This window comes from Acipenser ruthenus, chromosome 11, assembly GCF_902713425.1.
Source record: "Acipenser ruthenus chromosome 11, fAciRut3.2 maternal haplotype, whole genome shotgun sequence".
Lineage (NCBI taxonomy): Eukaryota > Metazoa > Chordata > Actinopteri > Acipenseriformes > Acipenseridae > Acipenser > Acipenser ruthenus.
Window position 1 is genome coordinate 14,178,370 of NC_081199.1, and position 20,099 is coordinate 14,198,468.

Here is a 20,099-nt window from a genome sequence, read left to right on the forward strand (position 1 = left end):
TAAACAGACATTTCAAATATTGAAATGAGCCTAATATAAACGAGCCTGTATAAAATTAACACAACAAAAAACTTTGAATCCGGGATATCCGTACCTGTGATTAAACGTGAATCGAGTCCCTTTATATTGATATCAAGCACGTCCTTGTCTGACGTCATATTGAAGCGCAGGTGTGTGCGCATTGTTTGGTTGTTTACTAGATGTTGTACATGTTGAGTTTCCTGTACAATGTAATATTTATTATTGTAGGTTAGATGTGTGTTTATGAAAGGACGTTATGATAGCACAGTAAATACATATATACAGTATTTTTTTTAAAAATGACCAAACCACGTTTATTGAATAAAGATGTATTTGTGTATTTATGTATTGCTTATAACCTAGCAGTGCTGTTTGATATGACAGGACCAACAGCACATTGTAATGTGGCTTGTAATGTTGATCAAAGCTCTCAAATCCGGAACAAGATTCCAAGCAGTGCTGTTTGACAAAACACACAGTGAACTTCTAAACTACACAACAACAACACTACAGCAACAAGCTAAACAATACATAAAATTAATACATACGAATAACATAAATAGTAATAAAACATTACATTTAACTTAAGAAATAAGACATTCTTTTTATTGAAGTGTAGTTTTTATCAAAGATTCACTTCTCGCTCTCTTACATATCATAATAATAACATACTGTACATACACATTGTAACTGAGATGTTTAAGCCGCAACAGCACAAATAAAACAGACACGTGATGTTGTTTGTGTGTTTTTCCAGTGAATGGGTTAATTAGGGCGCACTGAATGCGCTGTGTTATTGTAGAAGGCAGTAATGTAAAGACAGCACCGTGGTACTCAGCGCACACAGGTACACTGCAGAATCACCCAGCTGCGTGTTCACGATTGTTAAACTAGTCATCTTCTGCGATGTGTCCAACTGACTGGAAAACCTGGCCTCAGTTTCATCTGATCGGAGTTCATCAGTGGAAGTTTTCATGCGATGAAGCAGATATCGAGGGGAGCTGCCTGGAGTCTGCTTGTACCAGAACAGATACTCATAGTCAGCGCTATTGCTCAGGGTGTAATTGCAGAATATCCTCGTGTCGCTGCTAACTTTCGAGGTAATCGTGTCACTGAGTTGAATAATTTCATCTCCACGACTGCAGTCTGTAAAATAAATTTAAAAAATATGTTAAAAAAAGAGTTATGCACGATGTGGTAACTGCAGCTGAATCCACGAAATTGTTATTACAATAAAAATACATCTTTACCAAAGGTTAAATAGAAGACTGCAGTGAGAAGACCTGCATACAACATGGTTATCGCTGTTCATTCAGTTTGAATGAGTTCTCTGTCTCTGTTCTGTTGGTTTCTGCTCAGTACTGAATGCCAGTCTGCAGCCGCACCACCGAGCGGATCAGTGGGCGTTTCTTCCGTGTGTCGGGATGTTTCTCTGATGTCCAATCAGAACCCATGAACTCGCGCTGCGCTCTGTCTTCATTACACAGTGAAGCACCAGAACGGGGTTCTTTCGTGTCATGAGTTGTGTTCCAATACTGTTTAAGACAGACAGACAGATCCAAGCAGGGAGTACATTTGGATTGCACAGTAACACAGTGGTTTCTGTCGAGCGCTGAGAACGGTCTAAAAAGAAACTACACTGGGGAAACAAAGGAACATATTTTCAAAGCGCTGACTCCCGTCTTAATTAACTCAACTTTTTAAAGAAAAAACACCTCAGTACACAGGCTGCATTCACACCGATTGGCCGAGGACCTTGTTACTGAGGGTGAAGAACACAATGTAACACGGCTTATCTGACATCATTTCTTCATGCTGTGAGCGGGGTGTCATTCTCATACTGTTTTCATACAGGTAGTGTTGGAAAGCAGCTGCACCAGGATATAGAGTGGGAGCTGACTGTGAATGAGCATTGAACAAATGATTGTCCTACACCGCCCCCTGGTGGGATTACCTTGAACTGTCGTACAGATCTCAGGGTTAAACTGATCATTTCTACTTCGTGTGTGGGAAATGGCAGTGAGTGGGCGGGGCAGGAGAGTAAGAGGAGCGCTGCATTCTGGTACTGCATAGCTCTACTAGAATTATAAATCTCTGCTTTTTTGGAGTTTTAAACGGTTCAAACATCACATTTTATAACTGTGTTTGTTTTAGTAGCAGCAATGATATCCGCCAGACAGGCTTTTCCAGTGTAAAATGAAACCTTTAAATCATGTAACATGTGTGTTTTTCTTTTCCAGCAGTTATAATGGACGGAATTGAAATGAATGTCAATGTATGTTGTTTGATTTACATATTCAGAATGATGTTTAATTCAATGCTTTATTCATTGAACACAATAACCACTTTGTTTAATATGTTGTAAATACACACCAAGGGTTCTGTTCATATAGTCTAAAGCAGTGTTTCCCAACCGGGGGTACGCGTACCCCTAGGGGTACGTGGGCAGTCCCCAGGGGGTACGTGGGAAGATTTTCAAAAATGTGCAAAAAAAAATATATATATTGGGAAAAATATTTCCAAACAATTCATATGTTCAAGTTATTTCAATCTCAATAGACAGGAAAACATTTACTGAGGTCACTGGTGTGAAATCTCTAGTTTATTTTGTATTTATAGGACAATTTTTTACTTTAGTTTCGGTGTGTATTTTTTATCCACCCTGGCCACTTCCCGCCAGTTGACCCTCGCTCGCTTCTCCGCAGCCGCGCGCCAGAGTCACTCACGATTTCAGGTAACAGGCAGCTAGCTTTGAGTAGAAGAAAAACACTTGCTATGGATCAATGGCTGAAAAAACGCACTGTTCCAAGCAGCAGCAACGCTAGCGGCAGGTCAAGTGAACACGTGGAGAAAAGAAAGAAAGTTGACAAGTCAAAGTACCGTCAATTTCATGAACAGTATGTCCTCTTCGGTTTCACATCCACACCTAGAGAGCCGCCTCAGCCACTGTGTTTCCTCTGCGGCGATGTGCTCTCAAATAATAGCATGAAACCAGCCCATTTACAACGGCACCTCAGTACCAAGCATCTTTCCTGTGTGGGTAAGACAGCAGAGTTTTTCCATAGAAAGCTGTCGGAATTTAAGGGAAGTCAAGATAAATTAAAGAAAGCAACTGCAGTATCAACCAAAGCATTGGAAGCCTCATATGCTGTGTCGCTACTTGTGGCTAAGTCCAAAAAGCCGTTTACTATAGCTGAGGAGCTAATTTTGCCTGCTGCTGTTATTCTCGCAGAAACAATGATTGATAAGAAAGCAGCTGATGCATTGAAGACTGTACCATTGTCAAATAACACGGTGTGCCGCAGGATCGATGACATGGGCGTTGATATTGTTGATCAAGTGGTGGAAAAGTTAAAACATTCTGGTTCATTTGCTCTGCAGTTGGATGAATCGACCGATGTCAACGGGGAAGCCCAGTTGATTGCGTTTGTGCGATACAGAGACATTTCGGAAATTAATGAGCACATTCTGTTCTGCAAGAAGCTAACGGGGAGCACTACGGGTGAGGATGTGTTTCACATTATTGACAGCTTTTTCTCAGAGCACAATCTGGATTGGAAATCCTGTACTCATTTGTGCACGGATGGTGCGGCATCAATGACTGGGAGGGTGAAAGGATTACTTGCCCAAATAAAGAAGGTCAGCCCCGACGTTGAGTGGAATCACTGTATCATTCACAGGGAGGCACTGGCCAGCAAGAGAATGAGTCCTGAGTTACATGATGTTTTGAATGATGCAGTGAAAGTGATTAACTTTATCGAGTCCAGGCCTCTGAATCACAGACTGTTTGAAAGGCTCTGTCATGACAGTGGGGCTGAGCACCAGCAGCTACTGCTTCACACCGACGTACGTTGGCTATCGAGAGGGAAAACACTACAGAGGCTTTTTGAGCTGTGCGACGAAGTGCGTGCTTTTCTGTCAGAGCACTCACACCCCCTTGTGGCTGTGTTCGAGGACACAGACTGGGTAGCCCGCCTTGCCTATCTTGCTGATGTGTTCAGCAAACTGAACAACCTGAATCTATCTCTGCAAGGTAAAGACACACACATTCTAAACATGTATGACAAAGTGTGTGGATTCATGAAGAAGATCAAACTCTGGGAGAGGAAATGTGAAGATGGGGACATAAGTTGTTTCCAGCAGCTTGACACCTACCTTTCTACAGGTGATGTTGACAGAGATCCTATGGTGCAACTAGTGAGCACACATTTATCCAAACTCAACAGTGAGTTCAACTCCTACTTCCCTGACATTGAAAACAAGTCTGCCAAACTTGACTGGGTGCGTAATCCTTTCATGACTGAAAGTACAAACAACAACATTCCTACCAGACTGCAGGAAAATCTGCTGGATGTGTCCTCAGACCGTGGCTTGAAGATGAGGTACTCGGAGACAACACTGTCACAGTTCTGGTGTGATGTGGAGAAGGAATATCCTGATTTGGGGAAACATGCACTGAATGAACTGCTGCCATTTGGATCTACATATTTATGTGAAGTGACATTTTCATCTATGACCATAATCAAGACCAAGCACAGGAACAGACTCAACTTGGAGAAAAGCCTGATAACTGCTGTTGCCACACTGTCCCCGAGACTGACAAAGCTTATGAGTGAGAGACAGGGTCAAGTTTCTCATTGATTGGTGAGTCCTCATGTGTCATACGCAAGTCTATACATATGGGTGATATTGAGAGTAGGCTGCTACTATGTGTATAAAATTTGATCTTTGTTTTTGTATAACTGGTCTGGACTCTTGAAGATGTGAAAAAGTCATACAAATATTAAACTGATAAAAGTATGAGTATTATTATAGTAATACATTATCATTATTCACAGGTAAATGACAGACAGACAAATAATATTGATATTAAACCTAATTTAGTCAAATTTACACCTAATCTAGGAATCACACCGGTCACACACGCATAAGGGGGTACTTCAGGCAGGTGAAAGTGTTTTGGGGGTACAGTACCCAAAAAAGGTTGGGAACCACTGGTCTAAAGAATCACTGGACTAACGCCTTGTTTTACAATCCTCTAGGGGGCAGCAGACTGGTACATTGTGTTCATTGCAATTGAGAACATCTTGAAACCGAACCCGTCGACTATCTCGAAGCGCTAGATTCATTGCATTTGAAACTATCCTGCATTAGTGCTGTCCTCGGTACCGACCGCATGATAATCACCAGTTAGTACACACTATTAGTTCATTACAATTAAGCACATATGTGTGGAGAGATAGGAGGAGCATCCATGCCTGGTTTAAAAAAAAAACACGCCTTACTGTTTTTCCCAATAGAAACCTAAACAATCACAACACTGTAAAAGCAATCGCACGGTATCTGAAAGAGATTACACTGACATGGCCAGTGTAATCTCTTACCTATCTGCCTCAGGGTCTGAAGCAGATAGGTAAGTTCCTGCTTCAAGTAATTTTAAATTAACTACATTCAGTAACATCGTAAGGTGGTATTTGAATTAGCTGAGGTAGTGTGTGATTAGTACCAGGTGAGTGGTTAAATTGAATAGAAGTTGATTTGCTATTGGATTGATTTCCACACAGTTTAGCTGTTCTTTCCCAACCCAGCTGATCTATTAATCACGCAGGCTATTTGTGCGCCAGCACATCGAAGAGCCTCAACAAAAGAGCCGGGAGTCTAGCTGTGGGAGTCCAGTGAGGGGAGGTCTGCGCCAAGACGCTGTTCGAATAGATCCGAACCTAACAGCACTCTGGAAGATGCCATCTACAAGTCAGGTCTGTACACTCCACCCCACCGCTCCCACTATACCTATTTGTCTTGCCTGTCCTGCTATGACTGTCTCTCACATCCCTGGTCTGTCCTCTTGCCCTTCTCCTCTGCCCTCTCTCCGCCGCTGCTCCTCCAACCCCTTTAACCTCGTCCCTCTGCCTCTCCACCCCTCCCGCACACTCTCTGGTGCACTCTGGAACTGTCACTCTTCTGCTAACAAAGCTGATTTCATCTCTGCCTTTGCCTCCCACCTCTTTCTCAATTTCCTTGCTCTCACTGAAACCTGGCTGTCCCCTGATTGCACTGTAACTCCTGCCGCCCTGTCCTCTTTCTACGTCCTGTCCCATACCCCGTGTCTCACTGGACAGGGAGGTGGGACTGGTCTTCTCCTCTCTCTCTCCTTACTCTTTTTTTTGTCCCCTCCGACCTCTCCTCACTCTCTGTTAATACCTTTGAATTTCATGCTGTCCAACTAACCTCTCCCTGTCAACTCCTGCTAATTGTACTGTACCGTCCCCCTGGGCCTCTCGCTCACTTTCTATATGAACTCGACTATCTACTCTCCTCCCTCCCCTCTCTGTCTACCCCAACTGTCCTGTTAGGTGACTTCAATATCCATCTCTCCATCCCCAGCCACTCTGCCGGATTCCTCCCTCTCCTTCACTCCTTCGACTTTTGTCTCTCTCCATCCCCTCCTACCCACAAAGCTGGCCGTCAACTGGACCTCACCTTCTCCAGGGCCTGCTGCCCCTCCACCCGCTCTGTCACCCCCCTGGACCTCTCTGATCACTATTTCATCTCTTTTTCTCTGTCTCTCCCCTCTCTCCCTGCTCCTCCTACCCCCACTGTCACCTCTTGCAGTAACCTCCGCTCTCTCTCCCCCTCTGTCCTTGCCTCCACTGCTCTCTCTCACCTCCTTTTGCCTCCTTCTTTTCTTCTAAAATCTCAGATATCCACAAACTCTTTAACACCTCTCCCTCCCCTGCACCCCCTCCCGCTCCAACTCCTACACCCACTGCATCCCCTACTAACTCACCCTCCTTCTCCACCTTCTCTCCCCTCTCAGACTGACCTCTCCTCCCTGCTCCAGGGTCACAAACCCACCACATGTGCCCTGGACCCCCTCCCCACTCACCTCTTTCAAGCTGCTGCTCCTGCTCTACTTCCCTTCATCTCCTTCCTTCTCAACCTCTCTCCTTTCTGGTCTCTTTCCCTCTGCCTTCAAACAAGCCTCTATCACTCCCCTCCTCAAAAAACCTACCCTCGACCCCACCTCCCTCCAGAGCTACCGTCCTGTCTCCCTCCTACCCTTCCTCTCCAAAACCCTCGAGCGGGCTGTACACCACCAGCTCTCTGCTTTCCTGTCCAACCACTCTTTGCTTGACCCTCTCCAATCTGGCTTCCGCTCTGCTCACTCCACTGAAACTGCCCTCCTGTCTGTCACCAACTCACTAAACTCTGCCCGAGCTGCCTCTGTGTCCTCTGTCCTAATTCTCCTTGACCTCTCTGCTGCCTTTGACACTGTAGATCATTCTATTCTACTATCCTCTGTCGCTAACCTGGAAATCTCTGGGGCTACTCTGGCCTGGTTCTCCTCCTACCTCTCCAACCACACTTACCAGGTAATCTGGCATGGAGCAACCTCCACACCTCGCCCTCTCTCAACAGGTGTCCCCCAAGGGTCAGTCTTGGGTCCTCTCCTGTTCTTTCTCTATACCCGCTCCCTGGGCCCCCTCATCGCATCCTATGGTTTCTTATACCATTACTATGCTGATGATGCTCAGATTTTCCTCTCCTTCCCCATCTCTGACTCCACCATCCCCTCCTGTATCTCTACCTGTCTGTCTGCTATCTCCTCCTGGATGCACTCGCATCACCTCAAACTCAACCTCTCGAAATCTGACCTCCTCTTCTTTCCCTCCTCCTTCTCCCCCTCCTCTGATCTCTCTATCTCTGTTCCTCTGGAATCTAACACACTCTCTCCCTCCTCCTCAGCTAAGAACCTCTGAGTCACCCTGGACCCCTGCCTCTCTTATTCCCAGCACATCTCCAATCTGGCATGCACTTGCCGATTCTTCCTGAGCAACATCCGAAGAATCCGACCCTTCCTCACCAACTACGCCACCCAGCTCCTGGTCCAGGCCTTGGTACTCTCCTGCCTAGACTACTGCAACTCCCTCCTGGCTGGCCTCCCTGCGTCCGCCACCCGTCCGCTCCAGCTCAACCAGAACTCCGCTGCTCGCCTTGTGTTCTCTCTGCCTCGCTTCTCCCATGCAACTCCACTACTCCGCTCACTCCACTGGCTCCCGATCACCGCTCCCATCCAGATCAAGACTCTTGTACTAGCCTACAAATGCCTTGACCAGACTGCACCCAGCTACCTCCCGACCCTCATCTCTCCCTACACCCCCACTCGACCTCTCCGCTCCGCCTGCACTAGAAGACTCTACCTCCTCTACGCTCCCCTGCCTCCAGAGCCCGCTCCTTCTCCACCCTCGCCCCGCAGTGGTGGAATGACCTTTCTACAGATGTCAGGACTGCCCAGTCCCTGACCACATTCCGGCGCCTCCTCAAGACTCACCTCTTCAGAAAGCCCCTGTAGAACTCCTCTGTTTTTTCCCCGGGACACTTATCACCCTTCCTTAAATGCGCTTTACTTGCTCTTATCTGCCCCCTATTTTACTGCATTTAATCCTGTAATTTAGAGTACTGTAATCTGTCAAGTGTTATTTAATCTGTAGTATTTTGTATTTAATTATATCCTGATGTAACTATCACTGACACTGTTATCTACTGTATTATTGAATCGTATTTTGTCATACTTGTACTTGCTTGAACCAAAGTCATTGTATTTATCTTGCTCTTAATTGTATTATTACTTGTACTGTGATTCTTGAAATGTATTTTTGTTTACGACTGTAAGTCACCCTAGATAAGGGTGTCTGCTAAGAAATAAATAAATAATAATAATAATAACTAAAGGTGTTTTTTTTGTTGTTGTTTGTTTTTTTTCTAATTAGGATTGAGTGTATCAAAAATTTAAACTGAAAGAGATGCAAATAAGAAGATGTAGAGATCTCAACTCGTGCAGGTCAATTACTAAACAAGACTAATGTAAACAATTCCCATGCATTGTATGAAGGCGCCCATGAGTATGTGTAGCAGGAGATTCTTCTCCATTGTGCGCGGGGCTCCCAGTCTGTGCTCTGCGCTCTGCACAGGAAGTGATGTGCTGCTTGTTGATGTGTTTTATAACCTGCAGGTGTATGTGCACGTGGTGAGAGGTATTTTTTTATTATTATTATTAGTTTATTTAGCAGACGCCTTTATCCAAGGCAACTTACAAAGACTAGGGTGTGTGAACTATGCATCAGCTTCAGAGTCACTCACAACAACGTCTCACCCGAAAGACGGAGCACAAGAAGGTTAAATGACTTGCTTAGTCACACGGTGAGCCAGTGAGTGAGCCGGGATTTGAACCGAGGCTCTCCTTGTTACAAACCCCTTTCTTAACCTCTGGACCACACAGCCTAAGCTTGCTCTGCCTTCAGTTGTTTGCAAGTTACAATTAAACACGCACGACTTGTCCAAATTTGTGTTTATTTTTCATTTAATTTTGTGTTAGGACACCGCCTGGTGGTTATGTACCTTAATTACATGTATAGCTTTGGGTCACAGCTGCTGAGGTACAGGGCACATTTTCTAATGACTTTCTAAAGCTAAGAGCGTATGCGTTTATTTTTAAGGCCCGATTATCGTTCATATCAGTTTTAAAGGGTCAATCTAGTGTGTGCCACCGTACTGCTAACCAAAAAAACTGGGTGTGTAGATTTGTGAAGGCACATTGGGTGATCAGACGACTGTACATTCTTAAGAAGGGGGCGATATATATCATTGTGACGAGGTTCTATTAAGAACCATTCTTACTGTCTGTGTAACAGCAGGCTCAATATAATAGTTTCAGTTTGGAATAGCTGAATGGAGACGTTATGGGTCACAGTCGGTATCACTGATAAAGATTTTTATAAAGCTTGGAATGTGATTACCTTAATGATGGTTCTATTGGATCAATGGTTCTGTTTAGAAAACACGTCATTTAATCAACTGTTAATATTACAGTGGCCTGAAGGAACCACGTGCTTTTTAAAATATGTTATTTTTTAAATGTATTACTATTATATATAATATAAGGGAATGTTGACTGAACAGCAGTACACTGGTGGTGATAAACGGTAAAGGAAAGTTGCTCTGAGATGACGCCTGGTTTTTGATAAGCTTGTTGAATGAACTGCATCGCTGTGGGCTTCAGAGCACAGTAATACACTGTCGAGTCATCAAGTCGGAGGTTCGTGATCTTCAAAGAGGTAAATTTGACAGCAGTGTTAAGAGATGTTGAAAGACGATCTTCATTTTCGTTTGCTTTATTCTGATGTGTTTCGCTCCCGGTTTTGTTCGTCTGGATTATATATTTCGGGGCGCTGTTCGTGTCCTGCCGATACCATTGCAGGTATTGAATACCGCCACTGATGGTGAGCTCGTAAGTACAATTGACAATCCTGTCTTCTCCCTCCCTCGCAGAGATCGATGCTGGCAACTGGGTTACCTTGTCTTGTAAAGTCGGTCCTAGAAATACATTGCGAGGAAATAAATATAAACATAAATACATTTACAGCATATTTGCCATTGCCGGAGGCTGTTACATAATGTATTTATACATACATAAATACAATATTTACCATGCAATGCCATGAGACACGTTAGAAATGTCAAGTCCACTTTCATGATTGCGATCCCGAAGCTGGAATGCATGTTGCTGCTCTTGTCTGGATGATGTGTAGAGGTGCAGTCGCAGGGCTCTGGAATCCAGGGCAGCTCCACTCTGACGCTGCTGACGCGTTGGCAGTTATGACCTAGATTATAGGGATGGGCGATACCACTGATTTTCTTTTTGATACGATACCAAGTAATACCAAGGCTAGTATCCCAATACCAATACCGATACCGATACTTTTAAAAGTCTTCTTATGTACATAAAAAGGGGAAATCTTTGTGATTTCTACAGTGAAAATTGGTAAATGCAGACATCAAAAATTATATTTGAAAGCCTTTGCATTAGTATTAAATAAACTACCAATGATCAGACTTCTCTTTTTGTTTTCTGTTTAATAGCAGCAATTATAAAACACATGTTCAATAACGTTCAACAAATGTTCAATTATATTATTACCCTTTTCAGGTGTTATTCTTCACATCACTTCAACTGAAAATTTGGGCTAATCAGATACCCTGAAGTGAAATCAACAACATAAAATAAAAATCTCTTAAGAAGAAAAAAAGAATAAATGCTGCTCTGATTTCTAGAAACACATAAATTTAGGTTTATCTTTTAATTTAGCTTTTAATTTTTAACACATAAACTTCTTACAGCACCAGGCAGGATGCACTTGAGGTCAATACTTGAAATGTAGGCTACATAAAGTAATTGTCAACCTCTACCTTGATTCTTTCCCCATTTATAGGTTTTTGTTTAGAAACAACAGCATGTTGACATTTTCCCCCTTCAGTCTGTTTCTTCTTTGGCTCACTAACTCTCCTGCCTTTGAAAAAATTCTTTCTGAGGGTACGGATGAAGCAATGAATCCCAGGTATTTTGATGCAAGTCTGCTTAGGGATGGGAATTTTTGCTCATGCTCTTACCACCAATGTAATGGGTCCTGGTCCCGGGGAATTAACTTTTCGTCTAAGTAACGGCGCATTTAATGAGTGCATCAGTACCTGTTGAGCGGTGCTGTTGGGCAGACAGAACTTGAATGTCAAAATCCACCCATATCCCTCCTTTTGCTGTAGCTGGGGCAGAGCTTGGGGTAGATGCAGGAGTCACTGGTGAGGCAAATCTCGGCATAGGTGCAGAGGCAGAGCTTGGCACAGGTGCTGAGGTAGAGCCTGGCGGTGGTGACTCTGAAGTGGGCTGATGGACTTCCTGCATTTCAGTGAGCATTCACTTTTTCATAGTTTCCACATTGTCTCTGTCACGAAATGCAAGGTTTTTAAACCTTATGTCCAAGAACGTGCTGGTAGCGAGACTGTGAAAGGTTTCAATCCCACGGAATCTGCTTTGACATTGCAGTGCCAGTTCTGTGGCAAGGGAGTGTGGCAGAGCAGGGCTCTGCCCTTGGAAATACTGGCAGGGATGGAGTTAAATTCTCCTCCCTGCCTAGGTTCATTGCGTTAGGTGGGAGCAATCAACCAATTAATTGTTCAATTAAGCACTCAGCCACCTGGCATAAAAGGAGGCCTCAGCCTCCCATTTTGGAGGGAGAGTTCTAGAAGGAGAGGAAGATAGTGTTTTCTGTGTGTGCTGTTTTCTGTTTGTTTTGCAACCAGTGAAGGCAACGCCCAGCCTGGAAGTTTTATTTGTAAGTTTTGTTTTGTGTTGATTGTTTGTGTTTTTGAAACCTTTTTGTTTGGCCCTTGTGCCTGTTTATTTTGTATTTTTGTTTATTAAAAACTTTATTTTTGAACTTTCAACTGTCTCTGAGTCTCAACCTCTGTCATCCTTGTCACATTTGGTGCTCAGAAGTGGGATAACGCCACCTGGAGGCTCAGGGCAGTATTTTTTTTTTGTTTGTTTGTTTGTTTTTTTTTTAATTTTGGGAGTTTTTTTTTTTTTTGGAAAAAAAAAAAAAATGGGCAAGAAGAGCAGACAGAGGCAGCGACAGAAGCAGCAACAACAGCAGCTGCCACCACCACCCCAAACCCTGTGGGAGGACCCAGCGAACCTCTTCCTGTGGTGTTCCTGGTGCGGGAAGGAGGATCATCGGTGGAGGTCCTGTCCAGATGGGCCACCAGCTGACTGGTGTGGGCGCTGTGAGGCGGATGGCCACAGCTGGGCAGGATGCCCCCACAACCCAGACCAGGAGCAGCTGCAAACCCCGTCCTCGGCAGCCACCCCACCACTTCCAACATCACCGCCTTCACCACCATCGTGGGAGATCTGGGAATGGCTGGTGCACCCCGAAGCAGTCCTCCCCCACGACCTTCCCATAGCCATCCGCACACTGTGGCGTCGAGATGGGGAGAGGTGGGAAGAGTGGGAGAGACGTCACCACCCAGTTTCCCTCCAGGATATCACCAGCATGGTGCTGGATTACCTGGAGGTAGACATGGGAGGGGCTCCCGTCAGTGAAGTAGAGGAGTTGTGCGCTCACTGCTGCCAGTACGGGCATGAGGAGGACGGGTGTCGAGAGCTCGACTGGGAGCCAGACGAGGAGGAGTCTGGAGAGGAGGTGGAGTTGCTGTCCCAAGAGCCAGAGGGGGTTGAGCTGCCGTCCCGAGAGCCAGAGAGGGAGGAGCTGCTGTCCCGAGAGCCAGAAAGGGAGGAGCTGCTGTCCCGAGAGCCAGAGAGGGAGGAGCTGCTGTCCCAAGAGCCAGAAGGGGAGGAGCTGTCGTCCCGAGAGCCAGAAGGGGGGCCGCTGCCGTCGCCCAGAGAAGGGGAGCCGCTGCCGTCGCCCAGAGAGGGGGAGCCGCTGCCGTCGCCCAGAGAGGGGGAGCCGCTGCCGTCGCCCAGAGAGGGGGAGCCCGAACGTCCACAGCCCGAGAGGGAGGAGCCCAAACGTCCACAGCCCGAGAGGGAGGAGCCTGAACGTCCACAGCCCGAGAGGGAGGAGCCCGAATGTCCACAGCCCGAGAGGGAGGAGCCCGAACATCCACAGCCCGAGGGGGAGGGGCCCGAGCAGGAGGAGTCGGTGCGTCCACGGCCCGAGCGGGAGGAGTCGGTGCGTCCACGGCCCGAGCGGGAGGAGTCGGTGCGTCCACGGCTCGAGCGGGAGGAGTCGGTGCGTCCACGGCCCGAGAAGGGGAAACCCACAGGCCCAGTGCTGAAGGGACCCGCAGGGGAAGAATATGAGCTGTCTCTCCCTCCACCGCCAGCAGAGGGGGAACAGCCGGAGCTGTCTCTCCCTCCACTTCCAGCAGAGGGGGAACAGCCGGAGCTGTCTCTCCCTCCATCGCCTGGGTTTGCCTGCCTGTCCGCATCGCCTGGGCTTGCCTGCCTGTCCGCGTCGCCAGGGGGTCCAGAGGGTCCAGCGTCGCCAGAGGGGCCAGGGTGTCCCGCATCGCCAGGGGGTCCAGAGGGTCCAGCGCCGCCGGAAGGACCAGCGTTGCTGTTCCCGCCTCCGCCACCAGAGGGAGTCGGGCCGCCGTTCCCGCCTCCGCCACCAGAGGGAGTCGGGCCGCCGTTCCCGCCTCCGCCACCAGAGGGAGACGGGCCGCCGTTCCCGCCTCCGCCACCAGAGGGAGACGGGTCGCCGTTCCCGCCTCCGCTAGCAGAGGGAGACGAGCCACCGTTCCCGCCTCCGCCAGCAGAGGGAGACGAGCCGCCGTTCCCGCCTCCGCCACCAGAGGGATACGGGCCACCGTTCCCACCTCCGCCAGCAGAGGGAGACGGGTCGCCGTTCCCGCCTCCGCCAGCAGAGCGAGACGAGCCGCCGTTCCCGCCTCCGCCAGCAGAGGGAGACGAGCCGCCGTTCCCGCCTCCGCCAGCAGAGGGAGACGGGCCGCCGTTCCCGCCTCCGCCAGCAGAGGGAGACGGGCCGCCGTTCCCGCCTCCGCCACCAGAGGGAGACGGGCCACCGTTCCTGCCTCCGCCACTAGAGGTGCCACCATCGCTGCTCCTGCTGGAGGGTCCAAGCTCCCTGCCAGCATTCATGTTTTTGGAAGGTCCGGGGCCCCCGCTGTTGAAGAAAGCTTGGGGGAGCCGACATCAACCCCGCCCACCACCGCCCGTTGAAATAGCCCACACAATGGACATAAGTGGACTCTTGGGGGGAGGGCTTGGGTTCATAGGGGGGGGGGGAGTTTGGCCGATTGCGGCCTCCGTACTTTGTACGTGGGGGGAGGTGTGTGGCAGAGCAGGGCTCTGCCCTTGGAAATACTGGCAGGGATGGAGTTAAATTCTCCTCCCTGCCTAGGTTCATTGCGTCAGGTGGGAGCAATCAACCAATTAATTGTTCAATTAAGCACTCAGCCACCTGGCATAAAAGGAGGCCTCAGCCTCCCATTTTGGAGGGAGAGTTCTAGAAGGAGAGGAAGATAGTGTTTTCTGTGTGTGCTGTTTTCTGTTTGTTTTGCAACCAGTGAAGGCAACGCCCAGCCTGGAAGCTTTATTTGTAAGTTTTGTTTTGTGTTGATTGTTCTGTGTTTTTGAAACCTTTTTGTTTGGCCCTTGTGCCTGTTTATTTTGTATTTTTGTTTATTAAAAACTTTATTTTTGAACTTTCAACTGTCTCTGAGTCTCAACCTCTGTCATCCTTGTCACAGGGAGCTACCTTGACGCTCAGTGGCTGCAGCTGCTCTGAGAAGTAGTGACACAAGGGGAATCACTTTTGAGACAGAAACATGTTTTTCGGCTGAAACTTCCCGCGTTGCCTCTTCGAAGGGTCTCAGGGCCACAATGGTAAGGTGGATCATGGATAGCTCTTCATTGCTTAAGCATAGGGTATTCTTTACAAGTATACAGAGGGCTGTGGTAACTGCTTCCCTCTGCTCATGGAGTCTCTCCAACATGTAGAATACAGAATTCCACCTAGTTTCTACTGACTGAATCAGTTTATGCTCTGCAACCTTCAGTTGCTTTTGTATTTGTTTGAGCTTCTCTGTGGCTTTCGTGCTGTGGTGGAAAAAAGATACAATGCTACTGCGTTTTTCCAGGAGCTGAACAACTTCAGGAACAGCTTTAATTCCATCTTTTACCACCAAGTTTAAGGTGTGGGCGAAACAGGGGTAGTGCTTCCACCCAGCCTTGTGCACTGCAGAAACCATATTTGCACCATTGTCTGTAACAACTGCTACCACCTTCTGAGTTATGCCCCATTCATCTGTTATTCTTTTTAGCTCTAAACTAATGTTGTCAGCTGTATGCTGTCCATAGAAACTACAGGTTTCTAAAACAAACTCCTGCATTTGCCAGTTGTCAATGAAATGACAGGACACAGTCAAATATGCCTCAGTGGACCTTGAAGTCCACATGTCTGTTGTGAGAACCACACTGTGTGCACGTTGACAATTTGCCCTTACTTTGTCTTGACAGTCTTTATACATGTCGGCAATTGTACCCTCCATCAAGCGTTTGCGGCTTGGGATTTTATAGCGCAGATCAAGGGTCTTGACAAATGCATTAAAACCTCTATCCTCAACAACTGAGATTGGCTGGAGGTCCCTCACAATCATCTCTCCCAGGCTTCTTGTAACCTCTGCAGCTCTTTGGGAGTCATCTATGAAAAATAAAAATACTTATGTCCTACAAGCTACACTACATGCAGTTATGTCTTTGTACAGTATGGGCAGTATATGGTAGTAACTCTCATTCAGCCTAAAATAGTTAGACTAAGTAGCTACAGACAATTACTTAACATTTAAAGTGTATAATTTAATTAATGTATGAAGAGTTTCATTCCAAAATGCATTATCCACCATTTGATAAAAGTGACACCTTCGTGATAAAATGATGGCTGGCATAAGAGTTATATTCACCAGATCATTCCTGAAGGTATTAGCAACCTGAGATCTTTACTTACATTTTATAAGATATAATCTATGTTTTAGAAATCCTGAGCAATGCATATCAGTTTTTCCACAAAATTGATATAATGCATTCAAATATTGTTTGAAAATGTGTCCAATCTAGCAGCCTATTGAGTGCGTTTACATGCACAACAAATCACCGACTGGAAAAAATCAGGTTATGGCAATAATTCGACTAAAGCGTTTACATGCACAGCAATACCCCGATTACACAAAAAACCTTGTTTACATGGGATCGGTGAAATAGTGGGGTTTCTCTTTATAAAGGACCTGGCGCCGGTTACGTAGTCAGACATGAACGCATTTAAAAAACAGATAGAAATCTGACAAAGCTGATAACATGCCCAGATTAATCAAAGTGTTGGGCAGCAATCTTGGTGTGTTACTGCTATTAAGACCCCGATTAAAGATATCAGATAAAGGTGTTTACATTACTTTTTACATAACTCAGGTCCACTGAGGCATATTTGACTGTGTCCTGTCATTTCATTGACAACTGGCAAATGCAGGAGTTTGTTTTAGAAAACTGTAATTTCTATGGACAGCATACAGCTGACAACATTAGTTTAGAGCTAAAAAGAATAACAGATGAATGGGGCATAACTCAGAAGGTGGTAGCAGTTGTTACAGACAGTGGTGCAAATATGGTTTCTGCAGTGCACAAGGCTGGGTGGAAGCACTACCCCTGTTTCGCCCACACCTTAAACTTGGTGGTAAAAGATGGAATTAAAGCTGTTCCTGAAGTTGTTCAGCTCCTGGAAAAACGCAGTAGCATTGTATCTTTTTTCCACCACAGCACGAAAGCCACAGAGAAGCTCAAACAAATACAAAAGCAACTGAAGGTTGCAGAGCATAAACTGATTCAGTCAGTAGAAACAAGGTGGAATTCTGTATTCTACATGTTGGAGAGACTCCATGAGCAGAGGGAAGCAGTTACCACAGCCCTCTGTATACTTGTAAAGAATACCCTATGCTTAAGCAATGAAGAGCTATCCATGATCCACCTTACCATTGTGGCCCTGAGACCCTTCGAAGAGGCAACGCGGGAAGTTTCAGCCGAAAAACATGTTTCTGTCTCAAAAGTGATTCCCCTTGTGTCACTACTTCTCAGAGCAGCTGCAGCCACTGAGCGTCAAGGTAGCTCCCTGTGACAAGGATGACAGAGGTTGAGACTCAGAGACAGTTGAAAGTTCAGAAATAAAGTTTTTAATAAACAAAAATACAAAATAAACAGGCACAAGGGCCAAACAAAAAGGTTTCAAAAACACAAAAACACAAAACAATCAACACAAAACAAAACTTACAAATAAAGCTTCCAGGCTGGGCGTTGCCTTCACTGGTTGCAAAACAAACAGAAAACAGCACACACAGAAACCTTATTAACCTTAGTCAGGGTATCGGAGTATTAGTGTATATGTACATACACCCACTGTAATATTATGCTCCTCAAGAAATAAAAAGTATTAACTGATTTCTGTTCAAATGATTAAAATGACCTAATATTATCACTTAGATACCTGGATAATGCCTGCCTCTCTGAAAGGCTTCTGTCAGAGAACTCTGCCTCACTCTGTCACTAGACGTGGCGGTATTTGTCTGTGTTCTCTCCCCCTCCTCTAATCGCCTCCGCTGCAACTCGTCATGCTCTCGTGTGTGACTGATTTTTATGTGTTTTAGAAGGTTTGTGGTATTGCCACAATATCTTACACACTTTGCTTCATTGCTGTTTATTGGAGTGAAATGACTCCAAACGATGCTTCGTTTTCTTTCGGCCATGAAAGCAGAGCAGCACTGGTAACCGTGTTCACTCTCATTTATGTTACTAACTGTTTGTGACTGAGTGACTGTGTGTGTCTCGACGTGCCTGTGTATAGGCTATATGAGGAGCGGAGGGAGAGGGCGGAAGGAGAAGTAGTTCCTATCCTAAACAACAATGTGCTACATTTCATTTTATTTTATTTTCACTTTTCAATATCTGATACACATTTAGTTTCATAAAAAAAAAAAAAAAAAAAAAAAAAAATCACTGGCTAAAGAAAGCACCTGGTATCGATATTTTTATGTGAGGATCGATTCTCAAAAATGAAACGTCAGGATCGGAAGTATCGATACTTTGGATCGATCCGCCCATCCCTGCTAGATTACTTAGACTTAGTAAACAATGACAGACGTGTGCCCTGCACTTGTACGGTGGTGTGTCTGGTGTTTGATGTTATTATTATTATTATTATTATTATTATTATTATTAGTAGTAGTAGTAGTAGTCCTATTTAAGGCCTAGTAGGCCGGACTACACCGACCGCCCAGTGGCAGTCGGTGCACCGGCCGCCCAAAGGCGGCCGGAGAAAAAATTCAATTTAGCACCCCTAAAATAGGGGTGCCAACAAGGACTAGGCCTTAACTAATAAACAGAAAAGACCAGATAAAAGGACTGTAAATTAAATCTTTATAACAAAAGGGGAGGTGGAACAGAGCACGCCCCCCAGAGCCCACTGGTCGACAAAGGTGGCCATGTCGCCAGCGGACTCCGCGTGGGCGTGCTCTAACTTAACCCTTGAGCGGAGAAGGGCCCTGAACATGGCCCCACAATCAAAGAGACCCTCCCCGATCATCTTACGCTTCCTGGTCTTGTAGATGGCGAGTCTAGCAAGAGCCAGGAGCAGATTCACGAGGAGGTCTCTTTTTTTAGTGGAGCCACGGACAGGGTGCCCGAAAATAAGGAGGGTGGGAGAAAAGTGCAGCCAGAACTGCAGCAACAGATTCCTCAGCAGCAGGAAAAACGGCTGCAGCCTGGCGCAAAGAAAATAAATGTGACTTACCGACTCGGACTGACCGCAGAAAGGGCATGCGGCGTCCGAGTCGGTAAAGTGACGCAGGATCTCTCCTGACGCGAGCGCTCCGTGCAGGACCCTCCACCCCAAGTCCCCAGCTCCCCTGGAGACCAGCGGGGAGTACAGGGCCTCCCACTGGGGACCGACGCCCTCCGGTGGTCGGAGGGTCTCCCGCCAAGCGGTGTCTCGGCGGGAGACGAGGGCCAGGAAGTGGAGGGTGTGGAGCGTCATCGCGTACAGGGTCCTCCTCGACGCCGATCGGAGGGGCGTCGAGGAGAAACGCGAGATCCTGCTCAGGTTGTTCTCGAGGGGAGGCCGAGGGGGGGCTCGGGCCTTGGGTTCGATCAGCAGGACCGGAGAGCCGGGGGTAGGGGGGGGGATGGAAGATGGCTCCCCGGTCCTGAGAACTCCCTCGAGATACCTGACAGAGTCTGGGTGCAACGCTGCTTTGCACTCCCGGATCGCGCGGCCGGCCGTCCTGACGGTCGCCCGAGCCGCCCTGGCGACGAGCGACTCGGGGGTCAGCCACTCTGACCGCTCGCGATCCAGGAGATCCCAGACTCTGGTCACCTTGGCCGAGATCAGCGCGCGCCGCACCGAGGGGGACTCCAACGCCTGCGCACCCAGGTGGGGGTTGTGCAGCAGGGGCTCCAGCAGGAGTTCCTCGCCCTCGGTCGGAACGGCGTCTCGGCCGACAGAAAACATGCTCCGGGTCCTGAGCAGGTCCTGGTAAAAGACCGGCAGCTCGGGGAGACGGATTCCCCGGAGGTCGATCCAAAGGAGCTGCCGGTCGTAGCCCAGGTCGTGCAGCTGGCGCAACAAAAGCGACGCCAGCGTGCACCACTGCGGGGCCGGGTCTGCGTAGAGGAATCTCTGCAGCGTCTGGAGGCGGAAGGTGTGCACCTGGCTCTTGAT

General features: G+C 47.1%; 1 protein-coding gene across 1 annotated transcript; it reads left to right on the forward strand.

Annotated features, from left to right (window-relative positions):
- The first annotated feature begins 3,258 nt into the window (after window positions 1-3,258).
- LOC131739328 (SCAN domain-containing protein 3) lies at window positions 3,259-4,662 on the forward strand. Its single transcript, XM_059032694.1, has one exon. It carries the CDS (start codon window positions 3,259-3,261, stop codon window positions 4,660-4,662), a length of 1,404 nt encoding a protein of 467 aa, XP_058888677.1.
- The last annotated feature ends 15,437 nt before the right edge of the window (window positions 4,663-20,099 follow it).

Bases quoted from the DNA above. Each gene is read 5' to 3' on its own strand.
- LOC131739328 (XM_059032694.1), top strand. From the start codon at position 3,259: ATGATTGATAAGAAAGCAGCTGATGCATTGAAGACTGTACCATTGTCA.